Raw genomic sequence first — 27984 nt, 5'->3', positions numbered from 1 at the left:
GGCCTGGACTCGCGGGCACTGTGGACAGCGACCTCCCTCCGGCCCTGCGGGCGCGTGGGACCAGGCGCCCGTGCCCTCCCCGCGGAACGCGCAGAGGGGCGGCAGGACCCCCGGGGCTGCTTCCAGGGTGCCCCGCGCTGTCGCCGGCGGTGGCGGGAGGGAGGGCAGCGTCCGGGGACACAGGAACCGCTCCGGGCGCCACTTCTCCAGGCCCGCAGGGCGAGTGGCCGCGGCGCCTGTCCCCACTGCCCTTCCATGCAGTGAGGCCCTCGTCTCGGCCCCAGGAAATCCCCGCCCGCGGGAAGCTCGGAAATGCTCATTTCGAACCACAAAAGAACTATGGCCTAGAAATGTTTTTAGCTGCCCCTTGTGCAATCAAAAGGAGGCTGTGAGCCGGCGTGGCTGGCCAAGGAGGGCGCTGCTGGGGATGAGCCCGAATGCGGGCGGGGCGAGATCGGCCACTGCCGGGCGTTCTGTGGCCCGGGCACACCCGGCCCTCCGTGATCCCTCTGCCGTGGCCACAGCTCGCCGCGGCCCCGCGGGGGACACGCACGGGGCCCGCCCGCCCCTGTGCTCGTTCCCATCCCTCTCAGCCCCGCCTAGAGCACAGGGAAGTCTGCCTAATTTTCTGGACACAGCGGAGAGGTGACCGACCCCCTCCGTCTCCCGCCCGCAGCCGCCGGGGCCGCCTCGGACGCGGGCCGGACGCTGGCGACGCTGCAGGTGCAGCCCAGAGGCGGCGCGTGGGTGAGTCGCCCCGCCGCTCCGAAAATGCTGATGGAGGAGCGGGGAGCAGGGGGACGGCGATTAGAGACCGGCAGGTGCCAGAGAACGGGAGGAAGGCAGGGAGCTATGGGGCCCGCATTCTAGCCCGCAGCTTTCCCTAAACTGGGTCCGCTGGCTCTGAGCACTGGCCTGCTCCGGGCCTAGGGGAGACTGGAGGGTCGCGCGGACAATTTCCCCGAAAGGGAAGACGTGCGTATACTCCACTTTAGAGCACTGGCTCTGGGCCCAGACAGAGGCGTGGGGTTGAATTCTCTCCTGCTACAGGCAGGGGTTCTTAGATGGTTGTATAACCGTGCTGAGTCAGTTTCCCCATCTACACAGTAAGAGTATAGGCTGGGCGCGGTGGCTCACACCTGCAATCCTAGCACTCTGGGAGGCCGAGGCGGGAGGATCGCTTGAACTCAGGAGTTCAACTGAGCAAAAGCGAGGCCCCTTCTTTACTAAAAATAGAAAAATTAGCCGGACATGGTGGCACATGCCTGAAGTCCCAGCTACTGGGGAGGCTGAGGCAGGAGGATCGCTTGAGCCCAGGAGTGTGAGGTTGCTGTGAGCTAGGCTGATGGCACGGCACTCACTCTAGCCCGGGCAACAGAGTGAAACTCTGTCTCAAACAAACAAAAAATTGTGTACTGCTATGTCACAGGGTGTGAGGTTGAAACCAAAGATGCTGCAGAGCAGGAAGTACAGTTGAAACCAACAGTACTTTGGTTGAAATCAAAGATGCTGTACTGAGCAGGAAGCCTGTGAGCTTGGACAGATTGGTGTAATTTTAGGCGAGAAAGATATCCGCGTTCAGCCTTGGGGCTGCACTTCCGGCCAGGCCTGTCTTCCCAGGATGACTGGATGGCTTCCTGGCCCAGAAGTTGCAAGGGGCACGGACACACGCAAAGGTGACCCTGCAGGCAAGCACTGAGCCTGCCGGTTGGTGACTGTCAGGGCCTTTGCATGGGTCCTAGTGTGGCTGGCACAGTTGCTGCTTTTCTTGACGAGGACATCCCTCAAACGTCATTCTTCACCCCCAGATACCTTCTCCTCAGAAAACTGGGAACCACTGTCCTAATCATGAGCATCTCTAAACTTGCTTGCTACAGAGCAGTTTCCATTTTGTAGATGCGAACTTGGAGGTCATGGATGGTTAAATGATGTCCGTCAGTCAGCTGAGGAACATACCCTCTTCCACTCTCCTTTGTGTGTGTTTAATGCTGCGTGTTGCATTCTCTGCCCAGCAAAGGATAAACATAGGCCTGTTTGTGCAGCCAGAGGAAGGAGGCCTCAGATCTTCCACAGCACCCTGCAGGGCTTACTGCCAGCCTCAGGGCCAAGGTGAAGATGAAATACGACACCAAATGGGAAAATGGACTTGGGGAGCCCTCTCCCCTCTACCCCCGAGATGGACCCGGAGGACTGGAACAAGATCTTGGCCCTGTGGACCTGGCGCTTGCACGTTTCAGTTGGGAGAAACAGCCCCCACCCCTTTTCTCCTCCTAAAGTCTTAAAACCTGCTCCACCTGCCAGATCTGGAGAAGGGGCTCAACCTTAGACCCCCTTCCCTCTCTCATAAGCGACGACCCAGCAGCTTTGTGAGGACGAAGTTTAAATTTGAAGGTAAGAACATTCCTTGGACTGAGCCACGCCCACGGGCTGCGGCGCTGGTTCACTGCTGTCCCCAGAACAGACAGTGCTGCGCGCACCTTGAGTGCCGAAGACACATGGTGCCCCAGAAGCGGCTGAGTGGGCCGGACAAGTGTCTCTGCTCACCCGTGGCTGGCCCGAGCCATCTCTCTCCTCCCCCCTTCCCCTCCTGTCGCCCCACTGACGTGATCCCTTCCCCAGCGTCCCCGCGCGCCCGGCGCTACGTTTGTGCTTGGCTGTTCCCTTGTCTCCCTGCTGCCTGCCCTGCCCTTTCCCCGCACACGCGCGGGATGCCTCTGTCTCGGTAGTTAGCAGCGCCCGCTCCCCTGCCCCGCAGTCCCCGCGCCTGGAGCTGTCCCTTGGTCCTGCAGCCTCCCGCTGCCCGGCCTCCGGACACCCGCACCCGGGGGCTGCAGGGTTTGGGCCCGCGCGTGACCAGTGCCAGGGCAGAGCCCCTATTTACATAAGTGGGCAGGCTCGCATCCTGATTGGGTTTCGGTGTGGATTCGCCCCGCCCGTTAGCGTTGGCTCCGCCCCTAGGATGCGGGGCGAGAGGGGAACGCGAACGCGGCTCCTCCAGCCTCGCCTCCGCCCGCCCGGAGCCGTGGGGCAGGCGGCCGACGAGTCTCGCGCGGTAGAACTCGCGCACTTGCTCTGGTCAATGCTCCACTATGTTGCCACCTACTCGGGGGAACCTCCTGCTCTGTCCTTGACAGGTGGGCCGCAGTGGGCCGGTCCACGCTGGACTCGAGGGCCTGAGATGGACCCACTGGATCCCAGCCCTGGGGGACCTCAGCCAGGCGGGGCAGAGAAGTAATCGAACTGTCCGTGCGTGGCGCCGTGCCAGCTCCGCACTGGGTCCTTCGGAAGCGGGTTAGGGAAGGCTCCGTGGGAGTCAAGGCAGTTGAGCGAAATGGATAATGAAAGCAAGCTCTTATAATGTTTGCAATTTTTTTTTTTTTTTTTTGCATTTCATCTTCACAGCAGCCTGGTACTCATTTTACAGATGAGATATAAACTGTGGTTCAAAGAGATTAAGCGTTCTTTCACTATGAGCAAGTGACAGCGTGAGGACTTGATCCTGCTTTACTGGGAGCCCCAGCTGGTCTTCACTCCATGTTATAAGCACAGTGGCAAGGGAAACGACGTGAGCAAGGAGGCTGAGGTGAGAAACAGCACAGAATAGAGGAGGGGACTACGGAAAAATTATGATTACAGAAAAATGATGTTTCTGGAGCACCAAGTTGCGCCCACAAAGACATGAGAGTGCAGGCTGGAGAGGACAGCGGGGCCATGGAGGATCTTGTCAGCCACAGCCAGGTGTTTGGATTTGGCCCTGAGTGTAGTGAGGGGCTGACCCCCACCGGAGGTTTCACAAAGGGCAGCGAGGCGTCCTGTCTGCTGCAGTCAGGAGGAAGGATGCAGGCGGGAAAGGCAGTGCTGAGGGCTGGGTGCAGTCTACTCTGGATCTTGCTTTTCAATATCTTTTTCATTATGCACAATGGGAAAATGATTCCCGTTGCACGGCACGCTGGATAACACAGGAGGGGACTGTTGGCAGCCGGCAGCAACCAACCCAAGGACTCTGGCCATCTGAAGTCCCAGCATAGTCACCCCTAGGGACGATGAATCCCAACTACATGTATCCAGTCACAGCACACCCAGGCTCAGATAATGACAGTGAAGAATGAAGAACAAGAGCTGGATTCAAGGAATGGTAAGAGAGCAAAGTTGGTATCACATGATGAAGAGGCAAAGGGGAAGGAAGATGACCCCTGGGTTTCTGGACTAAACAGCTGGACAGACTCTGAGCTTGCGGTAGGTGCAGAAGCCCAGGGTCCAACAGACAGACTGGGTCCAACTTCCAGTTTCACCAACTTACTAGTTCTGTTACCTTGAGCAAAAAGCCTGTTCATTCCTCTGTAAGACAGGGATATTAGTAGAGTTGTAGGGTTGCTGTGAGAGCAAAATGAGATAATGTGCAATGGCTAGAACATAATGTATCGAATAAATGGCAATGCTAGTACTATTGTCATATTATTATTTATTATTGTTATCCATAAATCTGAAGCTCAGAAAAGAAGCAATTTCAGAAGCCATCAAGTGGGAATTGAAACCATGAGAATAAATGAGAAAATCTAAAAAAAGTGCATATGGTGAGAAGGGAGGATATGGAAGACCAGAAACTCTGACACTGACGGGGTGGACACAGGAAGTGGAGCCTGGTAACAAAGGGCCAGAGGAGGAGATGAGCCATGAGAGACTGGTATCACGGAAGCCACATGTAGCAGCCACATGGTTGGTCCTCTGCCTCACTTCCTCCTTCCTAACAGAACCCGGCGTTGCTCAGGGAAGCACCCTCCTCTCGGCGGCGCTTCAGAGGGGACAGCCCGCAGTCCCAGCTCCAGCCCAGGAGGTGAGTCCTCCTGGTAACCCCATTTCCCTTGCCAGTGCTTCCTCCAGGAAGGTGCGTCCAATACAGTTCCGTGTGATGGGATTTGATGGAAAATCTGCTGGGGGACTTCTGGAAAAGATGTCCTTGATCTTATAAAGAGATGCACATGCAAATCAAAATCACAATGAGATACCACTTCACACTCACTAGGATGGCTAGAATAAAAAAAGTCTGAGATAACAGCAAGTATTGCGAAGAATGTGAAGAAATCAGAACCCTCATACACTTCTGGTGGGATTGTAAAATGATACAGCCACTTGACAAATAATCTAGAAGTTTCTTCAAATGATTACACATAGTTATCATATGATCCAGCAATTCCACTCCTAAGTATATACCAAGAGAAATGAAAACATATGCTCACACAGAAACTTGTACACAAATGCTTATAGCAGCGTTATTCACAATAGCCAAAAAGTGGAAACAGCTCAGATGTTCACCAGCAGACAAATGGATACATAAAAGGTGGTATATCTATACAAGGGAATATTATTTGGCCATAAAAAGAAGGGAAGTGCTGCTACATGCTATGACCTGAATGAAACTTGAAGATGTTCTGCTAAATGAAAGCAGTAGCGGCAAAAGACCACATACTTTATGGTTCCATTCATATGAAAGTCCAGAAGAGGGAAATCTATAGACAGAAAGTAAACTAGTGGTTACCAGAAGATGGGGTGGTGGAGGGAGATGGGAGGTGATAACTAAAGGATACCAGGTTCTTCTTGAGGTGACCAAAATGTTCTAAAATTGACTACAGTGATGGTTGCTCTTATGAATGAATATACCCAAAATCATTGAATTGTACACTTTAAATAAGTGAACTGGGCTGGGCGCGGTGGCTCACGCCTGTAATCCTAGCACTCTGGGAGGCCAAGGCAGGTGGACTGCTTGAGGTCAGGAGTTCGAAACCAGCCTGAGCAAGAGCGAGACCCCATCTCTACTATAAATAGAAAGAAATTAATTGGACAACTGATATATATAGAAAAAATTAGCTGGGCATGGTGGCGCATGCCTGTAGTCACAGTTACTTGGGAGGCTGAGGCAGTAGGATCGCTTGAGCCCAGGAGTTTGAGGTTGCTGTGAGCTAGGCTGACACCACGGCACTCACTCTAGCCTGGGCAACAAAGTGAGACTCTGTCTCAAATAAATAAATAAATAAGTGAACTATATGATATATGAATTATATAAAACTGTTTTTAAAACAGATACCCCCAAAATACAGACCCTTCTCAATGTTGTCATGTCTGGATGGGATGGCTGGAACTGTTCCAGCCATCTTGCCACCAGCCCAAGGGTAATGTCCTCATAAAGACAAACCTGTAATCTTAGCATTTTGGGAGGCTGAGGCAGGAGGATCACTTGAATTCAGGAGTTTGAGACCAACCTGGACAACAATAGCAAGACACCATATCTACAAAAAATTAAAAATTAAAAAAAAGAGAAAGTTCTCAAGTTCTCAGAAACAGCAAGAGACCCTTGGCGGTACCACACCTAGCTGTCTTGTTATGTGACATGATGAATTGTTGAAGCCAGCTTGAGTTGGAGTTTTTGTTGATGTTGTTTGCAAACAACTAAGTATTTTAATCACAAGCAGTTTAATGTGGGGAATTAGTTGCTCACAAAACCTTTGGAAGTGCTGGGTGATCAAGCTCTAGGTTGCATCTCCAGAAATGACTCCTAGAACCATGCAAAACTGACCCACCATTGGAGCTATGACTTCTGTCCCTGCGCAGGAAAGTGGGGACTTGGGAGCCCACCATTGGAACTACTTCAGTCATGAACATAGTGCTTTATTTGTGACTCAAGGGCAAAAAGCCATTGTCAAACCAGCACAGCTGCCTGTTAGCACTCATCCAGTGAGTGCTGGTGAATGAACATGGAACACGGCTTTGGAAAATGTACCCGTCTCCTAGACTCACCTGTCAGAAAAAAACAGCCAAAGCCGCAGGGAAATGCCTTCACTTGCCTCCCACTCCCAGATGGCCCACCAAATGACCAATTCTTTGCTCTTTCTTCCTACTTTCAGCTCAGATCTTCTATCTGGAGCCATTTTTCCTTCTGCATGGTACATATCTTTAGAATTGTCTGAGGGTCTGCTTGTGAAGATCTTTTAGTGTTGGTTTCCCTGGAAATATCTTTGTTTTGCTCTCATTCTCAAAAGAGTTTTTTTCCTGGGCATAGAAGATAGACTGGTAGTTGTTTCCTTGTAGTATATGAATGTTCTTATCCTTAAGGGCCCATTGCCTGCAGCCATTTCTGATACCAAATGGTCAAGGTTCAGTACAAGAACTAGAAGCCAGCAGAAAAAGAATTCGATACAGGGAAATGAGTACTAAAAAGCAATAGGTGCATTAAAAAAGGAACTCTAATTGGGCCTCCAGGAAAGACTGAACACCCTAGAGGAACTACCACTTCTATGACAATCAGGCTAATGTAAAAGCCACATTTGAAATTAAGTTTGGCTTAATAACACAGCACTGTTGCCACCGTAACTGCAGCTGTGTCCCCTTTCCCACAAAGCAGGGACTAGATACTGGGAAGCTCCTGTAGAAAACCCCTATGTCTTAATGATCTTGTTTGCCAGGAGAAAATAAAGAAAAAGGCAAAAATTGGTCCAGCCACAGTGGCTCACACCTGTAATCTCAGAACTTTGGGAGGCCAAGGCAGGAGGATCACTTGAGGTGGCAGTTCAAGACCAGCCTGGGCAACATAGTGAGACTCCAGCTCTACAAAAAATAGAAAAATTAGCCGGGCATGCTAGTGCATGCCTGTAGTCCCAGCTACTCGAGAAGCTGAGGCAGGGGGTCACTTGAGCCCAGGAGTTTGAGGTTCAGTGAGCTGTGATGATGCCACTGTACTCCAACCCAGTGACAGCAAGATCCTGTTTCTAAAAACTGCAAAAATATGGCTTGTCTCACATCTGCTTTCTAAATTCTGAAAACCTAATTTGAATGACCAACTTCAAGGGAATCCACAAAATGTAGCTGCTTCCTAGCTTTTGTACATTAAGACACTCTAGAAGGGGATGGGAATAGTGGAAGGGAATCCCTGTTGTCAAACGGCAGGCAATGTAGGGACCTGCAGTGGCCAATGGCTTTGACGAGGCAAAAGCCAAGGAGGCTCCTGGGAGGGCTGTGTCAGCGCCGTGGCGGGAAAGGCCAGATTGCACTGGGTAGGTGGGAAACAAGAAGTGAGATGTGGATTCAGTGAGTGCAGATGGTTTGAGGACTCCTGTGAAGAGAAGAGGAGAGAGCGGCAGAGAGAGAAGGTACATTCAGTTACAAGGGGAGTTTTGGTTGGTTGTTTTTCTAAGAATGGTAGAGAATCAAATGTGTTTCTGAGTGGAAGGAAAGTGTGAGCCAAAGACAACAGAGGGTGGGAGTGCATTCACGATGGACGGAGAGCTCGCAGCTGGTGGGAGAGGTGCTTGTGATCTGTGGAAAGATGGTCATATTTTGCAAAGTGACAAAAGCATATATATATATATTTTTTTTTTGAGACAGAATCTCACTCTGTTTCCCGAGCTAGAGTGCCATGGCATCAGCCTACTCACAGCAACCTCAAACTTCTGAGCTCAAGCAATCCTCCTGCCTCAGCCTCCTGAGTAGCTGGGACTACAGGCATGTGCCACCATGCCCAGATAATTTTTTCTATCTGTTTTTAGTTGTCCAGCTAATTTCTTTCTATTTTTTTTAGTAGAGACAGGGTCTCGCTCTTGCTCAGGCTGGTCTTGAACTCCTGAGCTCAAACGGTCCACCCGCCTCGGCCTCCCAGAGTGCTAGGATTACAGGCGTGAGCCACTGCACCCGGCCAACAAAAGCATATCTTAAAGTAAACATTGTATGATCCCTTTCCTGTTTTAAAAATATGTTAAATACATTGAAAACACTCACTGAGTTGTCATCCCTCACAAAACTCAGTTTCACTGCTATGAGGCCACACCGCCAAGATGGAGCAGCCCTAGCCAGTGGCACTTGCTTGGGCAGGATAAGAGTGGAAGGGGGCAGGGCGGAGGCCAGCAGCCCCATACCCAGCCACATGCCACGAGACTGGCTTGTCATGGGTCTCATGCCCAAGTCATGATCCCCGGTTGCCCACCCTCCCACACTAAGTAAGGGGCAGCCTACCGTCAGCTCTTCTGGAACCCAACCTCAGAGGCGGAGGCATAGCATCTCCCCACCCCACCCACCCTCAACAGATGTCTTTAACAATTGTGGAGACACCCAAGTTCCCCATACTCATCTTGGAACACATCCTAAAAAGCACTGATGTGACTGCAACACAGTCCCCTCACGTTTCCTGTTCCCCAAATCATAACCGGAAAAGACCCACTGACCAAGGCTGTCACTTAAGTAAACAACTTTCTTAAAATAATCTGACATGGCTTATACTAACTAAGCTTTTCTCAACTCCTGTCTAAATCTCTCGACATGGCTATTTCTTATGCCAAGCTTATGTCAAAGTGCATATATAAGAATAATCAGAAATATAAGCCTATATTTTCCAAGAAAATGTTAACAGTATTTTTCTGAATACTGATTCAGAACTAAATGTAATTTCTTTTTCTTTTTCTTTTTTCTTTTTTTTAAGACAGAGTCTCACTCTGTTGCCTGGGCTAGAGTGCCGTGGCATCAGACTAGCTCACAGCAACCTCAAACTCCTGGGCTCAAGCAATCCTCCTACCTCAGCCTCCATAGTAGCTGGGACTATAGGTATGCGTCACCATGCCCGGCTAATTTTTTTCTATATATTTTTAGTTGGCCAATTAATTTCTTTCTATTTATAGTAGAGACAGGGTCTCACTCTTGCTCAGGCTGGTTTCAAACTCCTGACCTTGAGTGATCCTCCCACCTAGGCCTCCCAGACTGCTAAGATTACAGGCGTGAGCCACCACGCCCAGCCTAAGTGTAATTTCTATTGATTTCTTTTTGTTTATTGTATTTTCTACTTTTTCTACAATAACCTTGTATTACATTTATAAATAGAAAAAAAAAGCAATGAAAGTTGTTATATAATAAATGGTATACAAATGGTATACAACTTCAGGAAAGTTATGCCTGAATTACAAAAGGAATGGATTGTGAAAATAACTAAAATGCTGAATAAAATAATATGTGAGCTGAATAAAAAGTAAGTTAAACTCAGGCATGAAGGCAGGAATTTAGGTATGCAAAACACTGAAGCCAGATTTGGACTCGAGGACATATGAAAACTGGGTGACTCTGAGTATCTGTTTTTGTAGACTCTCAGGATAGCAGGACAGAAGATAAAGCCTTCTGCTCGCCCAAAAGGGAAGCCCAACAGGAGACTCCCCAAAGCTGGGACTCGAGAGGGCTGCATTCTTACTAGAAAGATGGCTGAGAAATAAAGTCTCCCATCCCCAGAGGACTGCAAGGAAAACTGCCTTTGTTAGACCCTGATGCTAATCAAATTGGTGTGGGCGATCTCCCTTGAGAATTGCAAACATAGCCTGCTCTCATACAGGCTTTCAGTCTGAATTCACATGACCAGGCACTATCCCTCCCTCCAAAAAGAAAACCAAAACCCAAAACAAAACAAAACAAAAAAAAACCCTGGAGCCAATAATTTGATTAAAAATGGTCCTAGACTTGTAATGTCCATAGGTGCCTGTCAGAAGCAAGTGTAAATCCTTTCCAGTGGAACTTAGAAATGTGCCTTCATCGCTGTCCTCAAAGAATTCCCACAAGTAATATTCCAAAGAATATGAGCAGCCCCCAAATGAAATAATTCACTAAATATACAAGTAAACAGAGCACTATGAGTGAGAACCAGCAGACACAGATGGCAGATTTAGACCCAAACTTTAGATGTTGGAGTTATTAGACCTAGTATATCAAATAAGTATGTGTGGTGTAATTTAATAAATAAAAAGAGAGCTCTTGAAAATGTCACAAAAGAACTAGGAGATGTGGAAGAATCAAACTTATAGAAATGAAAAATACGGCCAGGCAAGGTGGCTCACGCCTGTAATCCTAGCACCTCCTCTGCTGAGGCAGGAGGATCGCTTGAGGTCAGGAGTGCAAAACCAGCCTGAGCAAGAGTGAGACTATCTTTACAAAAATAGAAAAATTAGCTGGGCGTGGTAGCTGGGCCCAGTAGTTCCAGCTACTTGGGAGGCTGAGGCAGGAGGATCATCTATTAGGTACGGCTGAAGGAATGATTAGACATGAAAGACAGAATAGAACTTAATTTACCTGAAATGTAGCCCAGAGAGATAAAGACATGGAAAATATAAAACAGAAGTTAAAAAGGTATATAAGATAGACTGAGACTGTCTACCACACATTTATAATTTGAGAGTAAATAAAAAAGGGAAAGAGATAATATTTAAAGAAATAACGAAGGATTACTTTCTATAAATGACAAAGGACTCTAATCCACAGGTTCCAGAAGCCAAAAAAAATTTCAACTATGATAAATAAAAAGAAATGTACACCCAGAATCATGATAATGAAAACATAAACCATAGATATTAAAATATGAAATAATACATTGTATTTTATAACATAATGGAAATCCAATATATAACTTCCAAACTGTTCAGAAGAGAAAGGAATGAGAAAGATAATCCAAAAGAAGGTAAGAAAAGATAGAAGAGCAAATATAAAATAGGCAAGGAAAAAAGCAAACAAAAAATAAGATCATAGAAATAAATATATCAATAATTACACTAGGCTGAGTGCGGTGGCTCACGCCTGTAATCCTAGCACTCTGGGAGGCTGAGGTGGCCAGATCATTTGAGCTCAGGAGTTCGAGACCAGCCTGAACAAGAGCGAGACCCCATCTCTACTAAAAATACAAAGAATTTAATTGGCCAACTAAAAATATATAGAAAAAATTAGCCAGGCATGGTGGCGCATGCTTGTAGTCCCAGCTACTTGGGAGGCTGAGGCAGAAGGATCGCTTGAGCCCAAGAGTTTCAGGTTGCTGTGAGCTAGGCTGATGCCACGGCACTCTAGCCTGGGAAAGAGAGTGAGACTCTGTCTCAAAAAAAAAAAAAAAAAGAGAGAAAGAAATGATAAATATTCAAGGTGTTGGATACCCCAAATATCCTGACTTAATCATTATACATTCTATGCATGTGACAAAATATCACATGATACTATAAATTTATAAACCATTATGTATCAACAAAAAAGAAAGGGAAATAAAAGTGTACCATAAAAAAAGAATACAAGCCACAAATTGGAAAAAGGTATTAGCAATGCAATAAACATAAATAATTTCTACACATAGTAAGAAGAAGGCAGACAACCCAATAAAAATGGGCAAAAGGAACTCCACAGAAGAAATAAAAATGTTCCACAAATATTTGGAAATTACTTATCCCATTAGTAATCAGAGAAGTGCATGTTAATGCCCACAAGATTTACAAAATCAAAATGTCAGCCAATAGCAGGCACAAATGAGCACATGAAGCGATGGGCACTGTGACATTACACATAACTAGCTGTTGGGGACCTCTGGAAAACAGCTTGGCATAGTTCAGGGAAGTTGAAAGTGTGCCTCTCCTATGACTCAGGAATTGCACTTATAAGTTTGTACTTCAGGGTACTCTTGTATAAGAATATTTATAGCAGCATTGTTAGGAATAAACATAAATTGTAAATACCTGGAGCTAACCCAGCTGATGAACAACAGTAAAAGGATAAACAAGTTTTAGTCTATTCACCCAATGGAACATTATAGCTACAGCTAACAGAATGTTAAGCTAAAGAAGCAAGTCATTGAGGAGTTACCTAAAGAATTATTCCATTGATCTAAAATTCAGAAACAATTACAAACACAGAATTATTTAGGGTGTGATGGTCAGTTTCTTCTATCAACTTGACTAGGCTACAGTCCCTATATTGAATAAACACCAATCAAAGGATTGCTGTGATGGTATTTTATAGAAGTGATGAAAGTACAGAATCAATTGACTTTAAGGGAGATTATCCTACATAATCTGTATGGGCTGGATGTAATCAGTTAAAAAGTCTGAAGAGCAGAGCTGAGGTTTCCCTGGATAAGAAGACACTACCCTTGTGGATGCAGCTTCAGTGCCTGCCCACGCGCCACAGCCACCCCTTCCTGGTCGCTTGCCCTGCAGATTGCAGACTCGTCAGCATCCTGCCACCCAGTGCACAAGCTAATTCCTTGCAACAAATCTTATTATATATCTCCTACTAGTTCTCTTTCTCTGGTTGAACCCTGACATATAACAGATTTGGGGACTGGAAGTAGTTCTAGAGGAACTGAATTTTTTTTTATCTCAGCATATTATGGGGGTACAAATGTTAAGGTTACGTATATTGCCCATGCCCCCCTCCCCCCTCGAGTCAGAGCTTCAAGCGTGACCATCCCTCAAACGTTGCACATCTCACTCATTATGTTTGTATATACCCATCCGCTCCTCCCCCCTTCCACCTGCCCGACACCCAATAAATGTTATTCCTATATGTCCACTTAGGACATATACATATGATCCGTTAATACCAATTTTCTGGTGAGTACATGTGGTGCTTATTTTTCCATTCTTCAGATACTTCACTTAGTAGAATGGTTCCAGCTCTATCCAGGAAAATACAAGAGGTGCTATATCACCATTGTTTCTTAAAGCTGAACAGTACTCCATGGTGTATATATACCACATTTTATTAATCCACTCATGAATTGATGGGCACTTGGGTTGTTTCCACAACTTTGCAATTGTGAATTGTGCTGCTATAAACACTCGAGTGCAGGTGTCTTTTTTATAAAGTGACTTTTGATCTTTTGGGTAGATGCCCAGTAGTGGAATTGCTGGATCAAATGGTAGATCTACTTGTATCACTTTAAGGCGTCTCCATATTGCTTTCCACAGAGGTTGAACTACTTTGCAGTCCCACCAGCAGTGTAGGACTGTTCCTATCTCTCAGCATCCATGCCAACATTTATTGTTTGGGGACTTTTTGATAAAGGCCATTCTTACTGGAGATAAGTGTTATCTCATTGCAGTTTTGATTTGCATTTCCCTGATGATTAGAGATGTTGAGCATTTTTTCATATGTTTGTTGGTCGTTATTCTGTCTTCTTTCGAAAAATTTCTGCTCATGTCCTTTGCCCACTTTTTGATAGGGTTGTTTGATTTTTCCTTGCTGATTTTCCTGAGTTCTAAATAAATGCTAGTTATCAGCCCTTTATCGGATGTGTAGCTTGTGAAAATGTTCTTCCATTCTGTGGGTTGTCTGTTTGCTCTCTTGACAGTTTCTTTGGCTGTGCAGAAGCTTTTTAATTTGATCATGTCCCATTTACTTATTTTTGTTGCTGCTATGATTGCCTTTGGGGTTTTCTTCATAAATTCTTTGCCTAGGCCAATGTCTAGAAGAGTATTTCCAACGTTTTCCTCTAGAATTCTAATAGTTTCACACCTAATGTTCAAGTCTGTTACCCAGTGTGAGTTGATTTTTGTGAGAGGTGAAAGGTGTGGGTCCTGTTTCAGTCTTCTACATGTGGCTATCCAGTTTTCCCAGCACCATTTATTGAATAAGGATTATTTTCCCCAGTGTATGTTTTTGTCTGCTTTGTCAAAGATTTTGTCTGCTTTATCAAAGGCTATATGAGGATGGTTTTATATCTGGGTTCTCTGTTCTGTTCCACTGGTCAATGTCCCTGTTCTTGTGCCAGTAAAAAGCTGTTTTAATTACTATAGCCTTGTGGTATAGTTTGAAGTCTGGTAAATTGATACCTCCTATTTTGTTTTTATTCCCTAGGATTGATTTTTCTATATGGGGTCTTCTCTTGTTCTATACGAAGCATAAAATTATTTTTTCTATATCTGTTAAAAATGATGATGATATTTTAATAGGGATTGCATTGACTCTGTAGGTCACTTTGGGTAGTATAGACATTTTAACAATGTTGATTCTGCTGACCCATGAGCATGGTATATTCTTCCACCTGTTTATATCCTCTGCTATTTCCTTCTTCAGTGTTTCATAGTTCTCCCTGTAGAGTTCTTTTACCTCCTTAGTTAAATATATTCCTAGGTACTTTATTTTCTTTGTTGCTATTTTGAAGGGAATTGAGTCTTTGATTTGGTTCTCACTTTTACTGTTGTTGGCATATATGAATGCCTCCGATTTCTGAGTGTTGATTTTGTATCCTGAGACTTTACCAAATTCATTTATCAATTCAAGGAGTGTCTTGGTTGAATCCTTGGGGTTTTCTAGGTATAATACCATGTCATCAGCAAAGAGTGAGAGTTTGATCTCTTCTGCTCCCATTTGGATGCCCTTAATTATGACGCTCTCTTGTCTGATTGCTGTAGCAAGGACTTCCAGCACTATGTTGAACAGAAGTGGAGATAGTGGGCAACCTTATCTTGTTCCAGTTCTAAGTGGGAATGCTTTCAATTTTTCCCCATTCAGTATGATATTGGCTGTGGGTTTGTCATATATGGCTTGTATCATTTTTAGGTAAGCCCTGTCTATGCCTATTTTGTTGAGCGTTCTTATCATAAAAGGGTGTTGAATTTTGCCAAATGCTTTTTCTACATCTATTGAGAGGATCATATGGTCTTTGTTTTTGTTTCTGTTTATATGGTGAATTACATTTATAGATTTGCATGTGTTGAACCATTCCTATATCCCTGGGATGAAGCCCACTTGATTGTGATGGATTATTTTCTTGACAAGCACCTGGATTTGATTGGCTAAGATTTTGTTGACAATTTTTGCATCTATATTCATAAGGGATATTGGTCTGTAGTTTTCTTTTTTTGTTGCATCCTTTCCTGGTTTTGGTATCAGGGTTATGTTCGCTTCAAAAAATGTGTTGGGGAGAATTCCATCCTTCTCGATGTTGTGGAATTATTTCTGCAGGATAGGCACAAGTTCTTCTTTGTAGGTGTGGTAAAATTTGGGTGTGAAACCATCTGGTCCAGGACTTTTCTTTTTAGGAAGGTTTTTTATTGCTGTTTCAATTTCAGTAGTTGATATTGGTCTGTTCAGGAATTCTATTTCTTCCTGGTTGAGCCTAGGGAGGCTGTGTGTTTCTAAGAAATTGTCCATTTCCTCCACATTTTCCAGTTTGTGTGCATAGAGGTTTTTGTAGTATTCATAAATTATATCTTGTATCTCTGTGGCATCCGTTATAATTTCTCCTTTATTGTTTCTGATGGAGCTTATTAGAGATTTTTCTTTTCTGCTTTTTGTTAGTCTAGCCAAAGGTGTGTCAATTTTGTTTATTTTTTCAAAGAAGCAAATTTTTGTTTTATTAATCTTCCTTATGGTTTCCCTGTTGTCAATTTCATTTAGTTCTGATTTGATCTTAATGATTTCACTTCTTACGCTGGTTTTGGGGCTGGTCTGTTCTTCTTTTTCCAGCTCTTTGAGATGATTCATTAGGTTGTCTATTTGTGATCTTTTTGACTTTTGGTTATAGGCATTTATGGAAATAAACTTTCCTCTCAGGACTTCTTTAGCTGTGTCCCACAGGTTTTGATAACTTGTGTGTCCTTTGTCATTTAGTTCAAAGAATCTTTTGATTTCCATCTTGATTTCCTCATTTATGAAGTGATCATTCAGCAGAAGGTTGTTTAGTTTCCATGACTTTGTGTAGAAATGAGAGTTCTTGTTAGGGTTGATTTCTACATTTATTGCATTATGATCTGAAAAGATACATGGTATAATTTCTATTTTTTAAAATTGTTTGAGACATGTTTTGTGTCCTAGGATATGGTCAATCTTAGAGAATGACCCATGAGCTGATGAGAAGAACGTATATTCAGTGGTTTGGGGGTAGAATATCCTGTAAATGTCAGTCAGGCCCATTTGTTCTAGAGTTCTCTTTAAGTCCATTATTTCTTTGTTGATTTTGTTTGGAGGATCTGTCCTGTGCCGTCAGTCGGGTGTTAAAGTCTCAGACTATTATAGTGTTGTTGTTTATCCATTTGTTTGGATCAAGTAGTTTGCTTTATGAATCTGGGTGCACCAAGGTTGGGTGCATATATATTTAGAATTGTTATGTCTTCTTGTTGAACTGTCCCCTTCACTATTATATAGTGACCTTCTTTGTCTTTTATTACTTTTGCTGATTTAAAAACTAAGTTATCTGTAATCAGCACCGCCACACCAGCTTTCTTTTGGCTTCTGTTTGCTTGAAATATTGTTCTCCTCCCTTTTATTTTTAGTCTAATTCCATCCTTCCAGGTTAGATGTGTTTCCTGAAGGCAAAAGATACTTGGCTTGAATTTTTTTATCCATTCGGTCAGCCTATGTCTCTTGAGTTCAAGCCATTCACATATATTGAGAAAACTGATAGGTGTGGCAGATTTATGTTCATTATGTTGGGTTGAACTTTGTTGCTTTGTTTTTTCTCTTGAGCCATTGTGGTCTCTGGGCTTTAATCTTTAGCTTTTGAGTAGATTTACATTCATGAGTATTTATTGTGCTGATCCATGGATAACACTGTTTTGAGTACTTTTTGAAGTGCTGGTCTTATCTTGGTGAATTCCCTCAGTCTTGGCTTATCTGAGAATGTCTTGATTTCTCCTTCATATACAAAACTTAGTTTTGCAGGGAATAAGATTCTAAGCTGGGCATTATTCTGTTTGAGAAGAGTGAGAATGGGGCCCCAGTCTCTCCTTGCTTGTAAAATTTCAATAGAGAAGTCTGGTGTTATTCGAATTGGCTTTCCTTTGTATGTTACTTGCTTCTTTCATCTTACAGCTCGTAGAAGGGCCTCTTTAGTTGATGTTTTGGTCAGTCTGATGACTGCATGTCATCATGTCTTCCTGTTTGCATTGAATCTCCCAGGGGTCCTTTGAGCTTCTTGAACTTGTATATCGAGATTTTTAGCAAGGCCTGGGAAATTTTCCTCTATTATATCTTCAAATAGCTTGTCTAACCCTTGAGTGTTTTCTTCTTCCCCTTCTGGTAACCCTATAACCCTCACATTCGGTTTCTTCACATAATCCCATATCTCTTGTAGGCTTGCTCTTTTCTCTTGTTTCTCTACTATCTCTGTGACTGATTTATTTAATTGGAAGGTGTTATCTTTAATCACTGAGATTCTTTCTTCTGTTTGATCTACCCTGTTCTTGAGGCTTTCTACTGTGTTGTTTTTTTGTTGTTTTTTTTTTTGAGACAGAGTCTCGCTTTGTTGCCCAGGCTAGAGTGAGTGCCATGGCGTCAGCCTAGCTCACAGCAACCTCAAACTCCTGGGCTCAAGCAATCCTCCTGCCTCAGCCTCCCGAGTAGCTGGGACTACAGGCATGCACCACCATGCCCAGCTAATTTTTTCTATATATATTAGTTGGCCAATTAATTTCTTTCTATTTATAGTAGAGACAGGGTCTCGCTCTTGCTCAGGCTGGTTTTGAACTCCTGACCTCGAGCAATCCACCCGCCTCGGCCTCCCAGAGTGCTAGGATTACAGGCGTGAGCCACCACGCCCGGCCTCTACTGTGTTTTGTAGTTCCCTGAATTTGACTATTCCTTTCCAGGAGTTCAGTTTGATTTTTCTTTATTATTTCAATTTCTTTAGTGAATTTTTGTTCCAGGTCCTGGAATCTTTTTGCATTTTCTTTGTGTTGGTTATCCAGTTTTTCTTGCAGGTCGTTTAATTTTCTTAGGATCCATGTTTGAAATTCTTCTTCTGTCATTTTAGTGGTCTGATTTTGGTTGATGTACATCTTTGGGGGTGTGCTTTCCATTTGAGTCTTCATATTTCCAGAGTTCCCTCACTGATTTCTTCCCATCTGGATCAGTTGTTGCTTCTTACCTTAAGGTTTTCATTTGGATAATGACATGTCCTGTTTAGTCTCTGAGCCAGTAGGTAGTGTTTGTGGGTGAGATTCGACCACACCATGTATAATGAGTCAATAGATGCCATAAAATGGTGTGCAGAATGTCCTCCCTGTCAGTATGTGGCACTTGCTGGGAGGAACAGACTACACTGTTGTTTTGGGGTACTGTAACCAGGTCTTGTTCTGAGGCACTCTAGTGCCTCAGGTAGTGGGTGGGGCTCTGAGACTTCCAAGTGTGTCCTTATTCACCACCTCAGTGAGGGCTGGTCTGGAAGTGAGTCTGGGTGGAGCTGGGTTGGGTAAGCCTGCCCTCAAGCACCATAAATGCTGTTAGCAGGGGTCAAAGTTACATTCTCTGCTTCTGGGAAAAGCTGTCAGGGAGGGGCTGCAATGGCCCCACTCAGTCAGAAAGTCTGCATGTGGGGGGTCTTGTCTGAGACCTGCAGTCTGGAGCAGGCCTCGCTCCTTTCCACCCTCCCCTACTCCCCGGCTTCTCCTGGGCCTCTGCCAGCAGGCCAGACCTCACGCCACCGGGCCTCCCATGGCTGTGATGCGGGCTGGGAGGTTCCCTGTGCAGGGTCACCGCCTGGGCTGGGCACACAGCCTCCCCTTGGGAGGAGGGTTGCCCTCAAGCATGCTGATCTGCCCCCGAAGGCACACACACCTCAGTAGGCTCACTCATTCATGAATATCGCTTCTGTGCCCCAGGAAATGAGAGACCTGGGTGCTCGGGATCTGGTCTGCAAGTCTGACCTCTGGGTCCTGGAATTCAATCCCTGACCCCACCAGAGAGAGGAGTGCCAGTCCTAATTCACCCACGAGAGCCCAAGCTGGGTCAATGTCTTTCAGCCTCAGGGTCTGCCCCATTCTCCTGGGATCACCAGGCCAGCAGCACCTGGGAGGGCTGGCGGGTGGGGAGCTCACCATCTGAGTACCCCTCAGTCAGCTGTAGGGCCCCAAAAGGGAAGGTCCTGTTCCCTGGAGTGCCTCCAGCTGGTGGCTATACTGTCTCTCTCAGCAGCTGCGGATAGGGTCGGGGGAGGGGAGAATGAGGCAATATGGTGCCTGCCTCGCTGCTCGGGTCTGTGCACATGGAGGTGCCCCAAAGGGGTTGGGAGCCTGGTGCCACGTCTGCTACAGGCTTACCACTCACTGGCAGTGGCTGTGTGTCAGGGCTGGTGTCCGCAGGTCTCTCCAACCGCTGGGGAGCCCACCAGCCATCTGAGATGCAAGGGAGGGGAAAGTTAACCACTCCATATACCCTTGCCGCTGGTCTCCAAGCTTCTTGGGAGGTCTGTTCTTCCAGTTCTCCTCCACAACCTCCTCCTGTGGAATCTCCCGTGGTCTCAGGTACCCCTCCTTCCAACCCTTGTCCGATGTATGCTCGTCTGCTTGCTTTTTTCTTCTAATTTCTCTTAGAATCTGTCTTTTTTGCAGAGTCACTCTGTCTGGCGGTGTTTCTCCTCTGCCATCTTGCTCCACCGACTAGAGGAACTGAATTTTAAGGATGAGTTTTCTGAATAGGTTCTGGGTTTTCTGGGATTGGTTCTCTCTCCAGTCTGACTAGCTTTAAAGACACAAAGGACTCTATTTCCAGTGGTAAAGAGAACACTGGTAGTCCATGGAGTGATGCGGCATTAAAGGTGCACAAAATATTGCCATCGGATACTCCAGGTGACGTTCTGGGTAACCACGTATATAACACCTCGGAACCTTTTAGTCATATTAATGAGTAGGGTGAGACTGGCTGGTTGTTCCTTAATGTGAACACTGTAAGAAAAGGAAAAAATGAGCTCAGGGCTTCAAGTTCTTGGCTTAGGTCACAAAATGCTTCTTTGCCTCCTGTGAGGAGACCCCCTTATCTCCTGAAAACTTGAGGGCTGAGATTGCTAAAAACCAGAAACCCCCCCCCATCTCATCCTGAAAACCAAGTCTCATCCTGCAACTGAATGACAACACAATGGAATTCCCAGCCTTTCTGGGTTTCTATGTTAACATGTGGGTACTGATTGCTAAGGAATGAGGCCCTGAAAGTCAGAATGTGAGTGTGTGGCAGACCCTGATGGAACTGGAGACACTGAGCAAGGGTGTGACCCGCCTTTACCAGCCTTTCCCTAGCTCCTCCGATTGCACCAGAGTGAGTCATGTGCCCGACCCTGAGACAATTAGCGTGATCAATGGGACAGGAAAGCTATATGGCTTAAACCATTCAGAGACTATACTTGGATTTGGGAATAAATCAACTCCCAAGCCACGTGGCTGAACATTGGTGGTAGGGAGTGAAGGATCAGTTCTCAGAGGAAATTCTGAGAGCTGTCACCTGGGAAAGGGGAATAGATCCTGGTGTCTTCTTGTTGAGTTTCTTCCATTGCTGCAGGTGAAGACAGCAGGCCAGGACTCAGGCTGTGTTCTGCAACTGCTCACATCAGTGCAGGGCAGCCTGGGTTTCTCAGTCAGGTATGATATGTTTTATTCTTTTATCTTAATCACATAGTACAAGTTCTGTACTTAGAGAAAAGCTTCAAACATATGCATAAACATATCTTGACAATTGGATTAAATCAAATCCTGTTTATTTTCATGGCCAGTAGAAGTGCTGATTTTTTTTTTTTTTTTTGAGAGAGAGAGTCTCACTCTGTTGCCTCTAGTGCCATGGTGTCACCCTAGCTCACAGCAACCTCAAACTCCTGGGCTCATGCGATTCTCCTGCCTCAGCCTCCCGAGTAGCTGCAACTACAGGTGTGCACCACCATGCTTGGCTAATTATATATATATATATATATATGTCCAGCTAATTTCTTTATATTTTTTAATAGAGATGGGGTCTTGCTCTTGCTCAGGCTGGTCTCGAATTCCTGAGATCAAACAATCAGCCTCCCAGAGTGCTAGGATTACAGGCGTGAGCCACCATGCCCAGCCAGAAGTGCTGATTTCGAGGATCTCCTAGAGTGTCTGGGGTAGCCTGGATTCTATTATTTGTGCCTCAACTAAAAGTATAATAGTAAGAATGACTTTGCATTGATCACTTAGATGTGTGAGCTCTGTGTACTAAGTACCTTCCATGCATCATTCTCTGGATCGCTCTCAGCCCTAGGAGGTTGATACTATCATCTGACTCAATTATGAGGAACCCGAGGTTTAAGGACATAAGCAACTTGCCCAAGGTAACACAGCTAATAATGGCAGATTCCAGATTTGAACCAGGCCTGCAGGACCCCAAAGTTTGTGCCTCTGTGATGGATACTGTGCCTCCCACCCACCCACCCCTGTGTTGCAGTATCATATTGGCTGTTGATGAGGAAAACTATTCTGATTCGACCCTTTGCATCCCAGCACTGTTTGACCTTATCATATTTTAACTTTAAAAAGTTAATTTAACTTTAAAAAGTTAATAAGTTAATTTTAACTTTTACTTGATAAATAATAATTGCATATATTTATGGGGTAAAATGTGATGTTTTGATATAAGCATACATTGTTGGCCTCATCTTCTATCTGAAAACTCTACTCTAAAATCCAGGATATTCACTGGCTCTGGAAAAATACAGTTAGTTCAAGCAGAGGCTGCAAAACTTATTAATAACTTTCAAGCTCTGTGAAATTTTAATGAGCATCCGGAGGCTCCCTGCCACCATCTGCCAGGTTCTGTTCTGTTGCTTTACTTCATCTTGTTGACAAGATGTCTGGTCTTGATGACATTATGACATTACACCTGAGAGCAATAGCTATTCAAGATCAGGGTTTACAATACCAAGGTCAGGAAGTCAGGGCAAAGTCACTATTTCTGGAGGAGTGACAAACAGGTTGTCAAACTCGTCCTGTTCACCAGAGATCTCGCTCCTGCATGCAATGGGCTCAGATTCTCACTGATCTTTGAGTTGAAAGAGTCGGAATTCTCATCGTGGGAAGTTACATAAGTCCCCATCACCTTCCAGAAGATGGTGGAGTGGGTTCCAGCATATGTAAAAGTTGCACAGACTCTTAGCAAATATGATTATCAAGTAACCAGGTTATTCAACAGAGGCCTCAGTTTTTCCATCTGTAAAATGGGGATAGTAAGTCCCCAGATTGTGGAAAGGATTAAATAAGACATGAATATAAAGTTCCTGGTACTTAGCAGACATTTAATAAAAAGTAGGTATTATTATTATTATCACTTTCATTAAATGTAGATCCATTTTGAGTTTGTTCAGATAGTTGAACATATTATAATTTACATTATGATAGCTAACAAATGTTATCCCCAACAGATGCAGATCTGTGGATCCAGAGTAGCATCTGGGAAGTCATTCCAGGCTCTCAGCCCAGTGTTCTGGCAACAATTTGACCCAAAGATGGCAGCCAGGGTGCTTTGGGGCAGCCTCGGCCTGCTCCGAGTGCTGTGGTGCCTCCTTCCGCAGACAGGCTACGTCCACCCAGATGAGTTCTTCCAGTCGCCCGAGGTCATGGCAGGTAAAGCTCCCCACGTGTGGTTAAGATAAATTGCAGCAGAGTCTGGTTGAGGCGCTGATCGGATATCTCGTGGAGAGGGAGAAGCATGTCTGTGCAGATGAGCAGTAAACCCACAAGCAAAGTAGCAGCAGCCCCTCTGGGATAAGCACTTAGAAGTGGGGCACTTCACAGGCACTTCCTCACCTTCGGAATGATACTATAACGTACCTCTTTGATGTTTTCCTTTTTTGGTCCAATAGCACAGGTCATTCAGAATGAAAGCTGTGTTGGACTTCTCAGTGGAACAGTTTTAGAGTTGGGCTTCTCCAGTGGTTGGGGAACCTTACACAGGGCTGTAAGCTGAGATAATGAAATGTTTCTTCTGTAGCTTCAAGTGAGGGGTGAGGAGACACAAACCTAGGATGCCTACTTGTTAGAACTTATCTGCTAGGTGGTCTAGGACACATCATGAGGATGGTTGCCAGGGGCCTTGAGGGTTTTCAGATGCTGTGGGCTTGTGGCTTCTTCCTCATGGTTCAAAATGGCTGCCTGAGCTCCAGCCAAGAAGTCTAAAAACCATCTTTCCAGCCAACAGAGGAGATAGGCATGCTTACTCTCATCAAGGTCAAATTTGAAAGTCACATACTTTTTGCCCATTTTCATCCCACCAGTGAGAATGTATCATATGACCATATTGAGCTGCAAAGAAAGCTGGGAAATGTAGTCTTTTTTTTTTATTAATATTTTTACTTCTCTTATAATTTTTATTTCTTTTTTTGGGAGTTGGATGTACAACAAAGGAAATGTAGTCTTTATATATGACCAAGTGCCCAGCTAAAAAGACTAGGGAAGAAGGAGAAAATAGATAAATAGATAATGAGGAGAAATCCAGCTATCTTTGCTCAATAAATGGATTTTTTTTTTAAGTTGAAAGGTTCAGTCTTCTTTCCCACACTTTTTTTTTTTTTAAGCCTGAACCAGGCTGGGCATGATGGCTCATGCCTGTAATCCCAGCACTTTGGGAGGCTGAGGTGGGAGGGTGGTTGGAGGCCAGGAGTTTCAGATCAGCCTGGGCAACACAGCAAGACCTCATCTCTAAAAAATTGTTTAAAAAATTAGCTGGGCATGGTGTTGCACACCTGTAGTCTCAGCTACTCTGGAGGCTGAGCTGGGAGAATCTTTTGAGCCCAGGATGTTTGAGGCTGCAGTGAGCTATGATCACACCACTGCACTCTAGGTTGGGCAACAGAGCAAGACATTGTCTCTAATAATAAAAAACAAAACTTCAGTCAGTAAAGAGCAGCCAGATTGATCTGATTCTGGATTTTCTGTTTCCCTTTCACCATCTCACACAGATACATAAAGTGCTGGAGGATTGGGTAGCAGAAGCAAAGAGCCTAAATGACCCCCAGGCCACATAAGCAGCTTTACACAACCAGCAAGGTTATCAAGCATGAAATGCTGTGGACAACGGGGGTTGGAGCTGCAGAGATTAAGATTTTTTTTTTTTTTTTTTTTTGAGACAGAGTCTCGCTTTGTTGCCCAGGCTAGAGTGAGTGCTGTGGCGTCAGCCTAGCTCACAGCAACCGCAAACTCCTGGGCTCAAGCAATCCTTCTGCCTCAGCCTCCCAAGTAGCTGGGACTACAGGCATGCACCACCATGCCCAGCTAATTTTTTTATATATATATATATATTAGTTGGCCAATTAATTTCTTTCTATTTATAGTAGAGACGGGGTCTTGCTCTTGCTCAGGCTGGTTTCGAACTCCTGACCTTGAGCAATCCGCCCGCCTCGGCCTCCCAGAGTGCTAGGATTACAGGCTTGAGCCACCGCGCCCGGCCAGAGATTAAGATTTTGATCCCTCACCCCCACCTCTCAGAGCTTTGGGGCATCGGGGCACAGGGTCACACACCAGGCAACAAGTTGGGTTTTTTTTTAGTATTATTTTTAAATTATTTATTTTATTTTTTTAGAGATGAGGTCTCACTATATTGCCCAGGCTGGTCTGAAGTGATCATCCTGCCTTAGCCTTAGCCTTCTGAGTAGCTGGGACCACAGGCAAGAACCACCACACCCAACTTATTTTTTTAATGATATAAGTACTACTTGGATATATTCTTCTTATAAAAACTTAAGTATCATACACAAATGAAATCGCTTTTACCATAATCCTGATGGCTCATCCCCTCTCCCCATTCCTGCGTCCCCTCCCCTGGAGAACAATCACAGAGACGGGTTTCTCACTGACCTGTGAGATCTTGGAATTCTTGAAAAGAGGAATAAAGCCTCCCTCACTCCTCCCCAAACCCTTTTCCAGGGTTCATTGTCACCCCATCTCCCAGGCATGTTCCTTCTGCTCCCTTCACAAGGTGGGCCCTCACCTTGAGCTCCCCTATTTGCTTCTATTGCTGCATAACATTACAAACCTAGCAGCTTGAAGCCGCACCCATTTGTGTGAGTTCACAGTTCTGAAGATCGGAAGTCCCGCATGGGCTCTCTGCTCGGGGTATCACAAGGTTGAAATCAAGGTCTGGGCCAGGCTGAGATTTTGTCTGGAAGCTCTCTAATTCTAACAGAATTTAGTTATTTTCAGCTATAGGACTGTGGTCCCCGTTTTCTTGCTCTCAGCTTCTACAGGTTACTCACGTTCTTAGCTAGTAGCTGCTTCCATCTTTAAGCCAGCAGTGGCACATCAGATCCTTCTCCTGCTTTGAACTCTGACTGCCTCTTCTGCATTCAGCTGGAGGAAACTCTGCTTTTAAAAGGCTGCTGTTACCAGATCAAGCCCTTGCAACAATCTCCCCATTCTCCACTCAGGCTCCCATATAACACCTAATCGCAGGAGTCAAATCCATCCTGTGCCCAGGCCCAGGGATTATGCAGGGCGCACACTCCAGGGGGTGGGAAATCTTGGGTGCCATCCTAGAATTTTGCCCATCACACCCCTGAGCTTGAAACTGGCTCACCTCTGCCTCTCTCTCCGCAGAGGACATCCTGGGTGTACAGGCCACCCGACCCTGGGAGTTTTACCCCAGCAGCTCCTGCCGCACCGTGCTCTTCCCTCTGCTGACCTCTGGCTCTACCTTCTGGCTGCTCAGGCTCTGGGAAGAGCTGGGGCTGTGGCCTGGCCTGGTGAGCGGCTACACGCTGCTCGTGGGGCCCCGGCTCCTCGTCACTGCCTTCTCCTTTGCCCTGGATGCGGCTGTGTACCACCTGGCCCCACTGTGGGGGGCGAACCGCTGGAGCGCCCTGGTCCTGCTGTCTGGTTCCTACGTCACCCTGGTCTTCTACACAAGGACCTTCTCCAACAACATCGAGGGACTGCTCTTCGCGTGGCTGCTGGTGCTGGTGTCCCCCCGTGTCATACGGAGCCCTACACCCACTAAGTCTGCTCCAGGGCCATGGTGGCACAGCTGGCTTCTTGGGGGCATCGTGGCTGCTGGCTTCTTCAACCGCCCCACCTTTCTGGCCTTTGCTCTGGTCCCCCTCTTCCTCTGGGGCATTCATGGAACCACAAACCCTGGTTTCAAGTCCTTGGCCCGAGAAGCCTTGTCACTCCTCCCGGGGGCAGCCTTTGTAGCAGCGGTGTTTGTAGCCATGGACAGCTGGTACTTCTCCAGCCCCTCTAGGTCCAGTCCCCTTGTCCTCACCCCCGTCAACTTCTTACACTACAACCTCAATCCCCAAAACCTGGCACGGCATGGCACACACGCACGGCTCACTCACCTGGCAGTCAATGGCTTTCTGCTCTTTGGGGTGCTGCATGCCCAGGCCTTGCAGGCTGCGTGGCAACAGCTCCGAGTCTGCCTCCAGGCCTTTGCACGCACAGGCTTCCGGAGGGCACCGGGTGCCTGGAGCCTTCGGTCCAGCCCCAGGTCTTACCTCCTTCTCCTCTACTTCATGCCCCTGGCCTTGCTGTCTGCCTTTAGCCACCAGGAGGCGCGGTTCCTAATCCCCCTCCTGGTCCCCATAGTCCTGCTTTGCAGCCCACAGACTCGCCCTGTGCCCTGGAAGGGCACCCTGTTTCTCTTCAATGTCCTAGGTGCCTTCTTCTTCGGCTGCCTGCATCAGGGGGGCCTGCTGCCAGGCCTGGAGTACTTGGAGCGGGTGGTCCACACGCCTGTGCTCCCAAGCATGCCTACCCACTACACACTACTCTTCACCCACACCTACATGCCCCCCCGGCACCTCCTCCACCTCCCAGGCCTAGGGTCACCTGTGGAGGTGGTGGACATGGGTGGGACCGAGGACTGGGTTCTGTGCCAAGCCCTGAAAAGCTTCACCAGACAACCAGCCTGCCAAGTGGCTGGTGGGCCGTGGCTCTGCCGCCTCTTTGTGGTGACCCCTGGCACCACCAGGCGTGCTGTGGAAAGGTGCAGGTTCCACCTCAAGAATGAGACACTTGTGTTTCCCCATTTGACCCTGGAGGACCCCCCAGCCCTGTCCTCCCTGCTGAGTGGGGCTTGGAGGGACCACCTCAGTCTTCACATCATGGAGCTGGGGGCTGAAACCTGACAGTATGACAGACCAGCCACTGCCCAAGATTTAGCCATGGAACGTGCCACTCCATCTTCTACTTGGGTAGCTGGGCCGGGACACAAGGCTCTGGCTCACCTTCAGGATTCCCGTTGTGGCCTTTCCTGAGCACAGCTGTTGGCTGTCCTGCTTTCTGGGTGAGCTGGCACCTTCCCTCAGAGACTAAAGACCTGACCTGTCACAGTCCTGATGCCAAGGTCCCCAAAGAAGCCTGGTGTAACCAATGGCAACTGATGTCTGTTCCTGCCCTATGTCTTTCAGCCACTGTGATGTTTTAAATATATAACAGCATCTGGTTGTGAAAAAAGACAACAAACTGCTAATGACATTCCTGAATGACCTCTCCCAAA

General features: G+C 46.2%; 1 protein-coding gene across 1 annotated transcript; it reads left to right on the top strand.

The window, feature by feature from the left end:
- Positions 1-27984, top strand: PIGZ (phosphatidylinositol glycan anchor biosynthesis class Z (Gwada blood group)). Its single transcript, XM_012780316.3, has 3 exons — positions 1-747; positions 22916-23117; positions 26085-27984. Exons 2-3 carry the CDS (start codon positions 22916-22918, stop codon positions 27611-27613), a joined length of 1731 nt encoding a protein of 576 aa, XP_012635770.1. The 5' UTR covers positions 1-747; the 3' UTR covers positions 27614-27984.

Source organism: Microcebus murinus, chromosome 1 (genome assembly GCF_040939455.1).
Source record: "Microcebus murinus isolate Inina chromosome 1, M.murinus_Inina_mat1.0, whole genome shotgun sequence".
Lineage (NCBI taxonomy): Eukaryota > Metazoa > Chordata > Mammalia > Primates > Cheirogaleidae > Microcebus > Microcebus murinus.
Note: the sequence above shows the minus strand (reverse complement) of the source record. Positions and strands in the feature narration are given on the sequence as shown.

Bases quoted from the DNA above. Each gene is read 5' to 3' on its own strand.
- PIGZ (XM_012780316.3), top strand. From the start codon at position 22,916: ATGCAGATCTGTGGATCCAGAGTAGCATCTGGGAAGTCATTCCAGGCT. The intron at 23,118-26,084 runs GTAAAGCTCCCC...CTCTCTCCGCAG, and splicing joins GTCGCCCGAGGTCATGGCAG to AGGACATCCTGGGTGTACAG.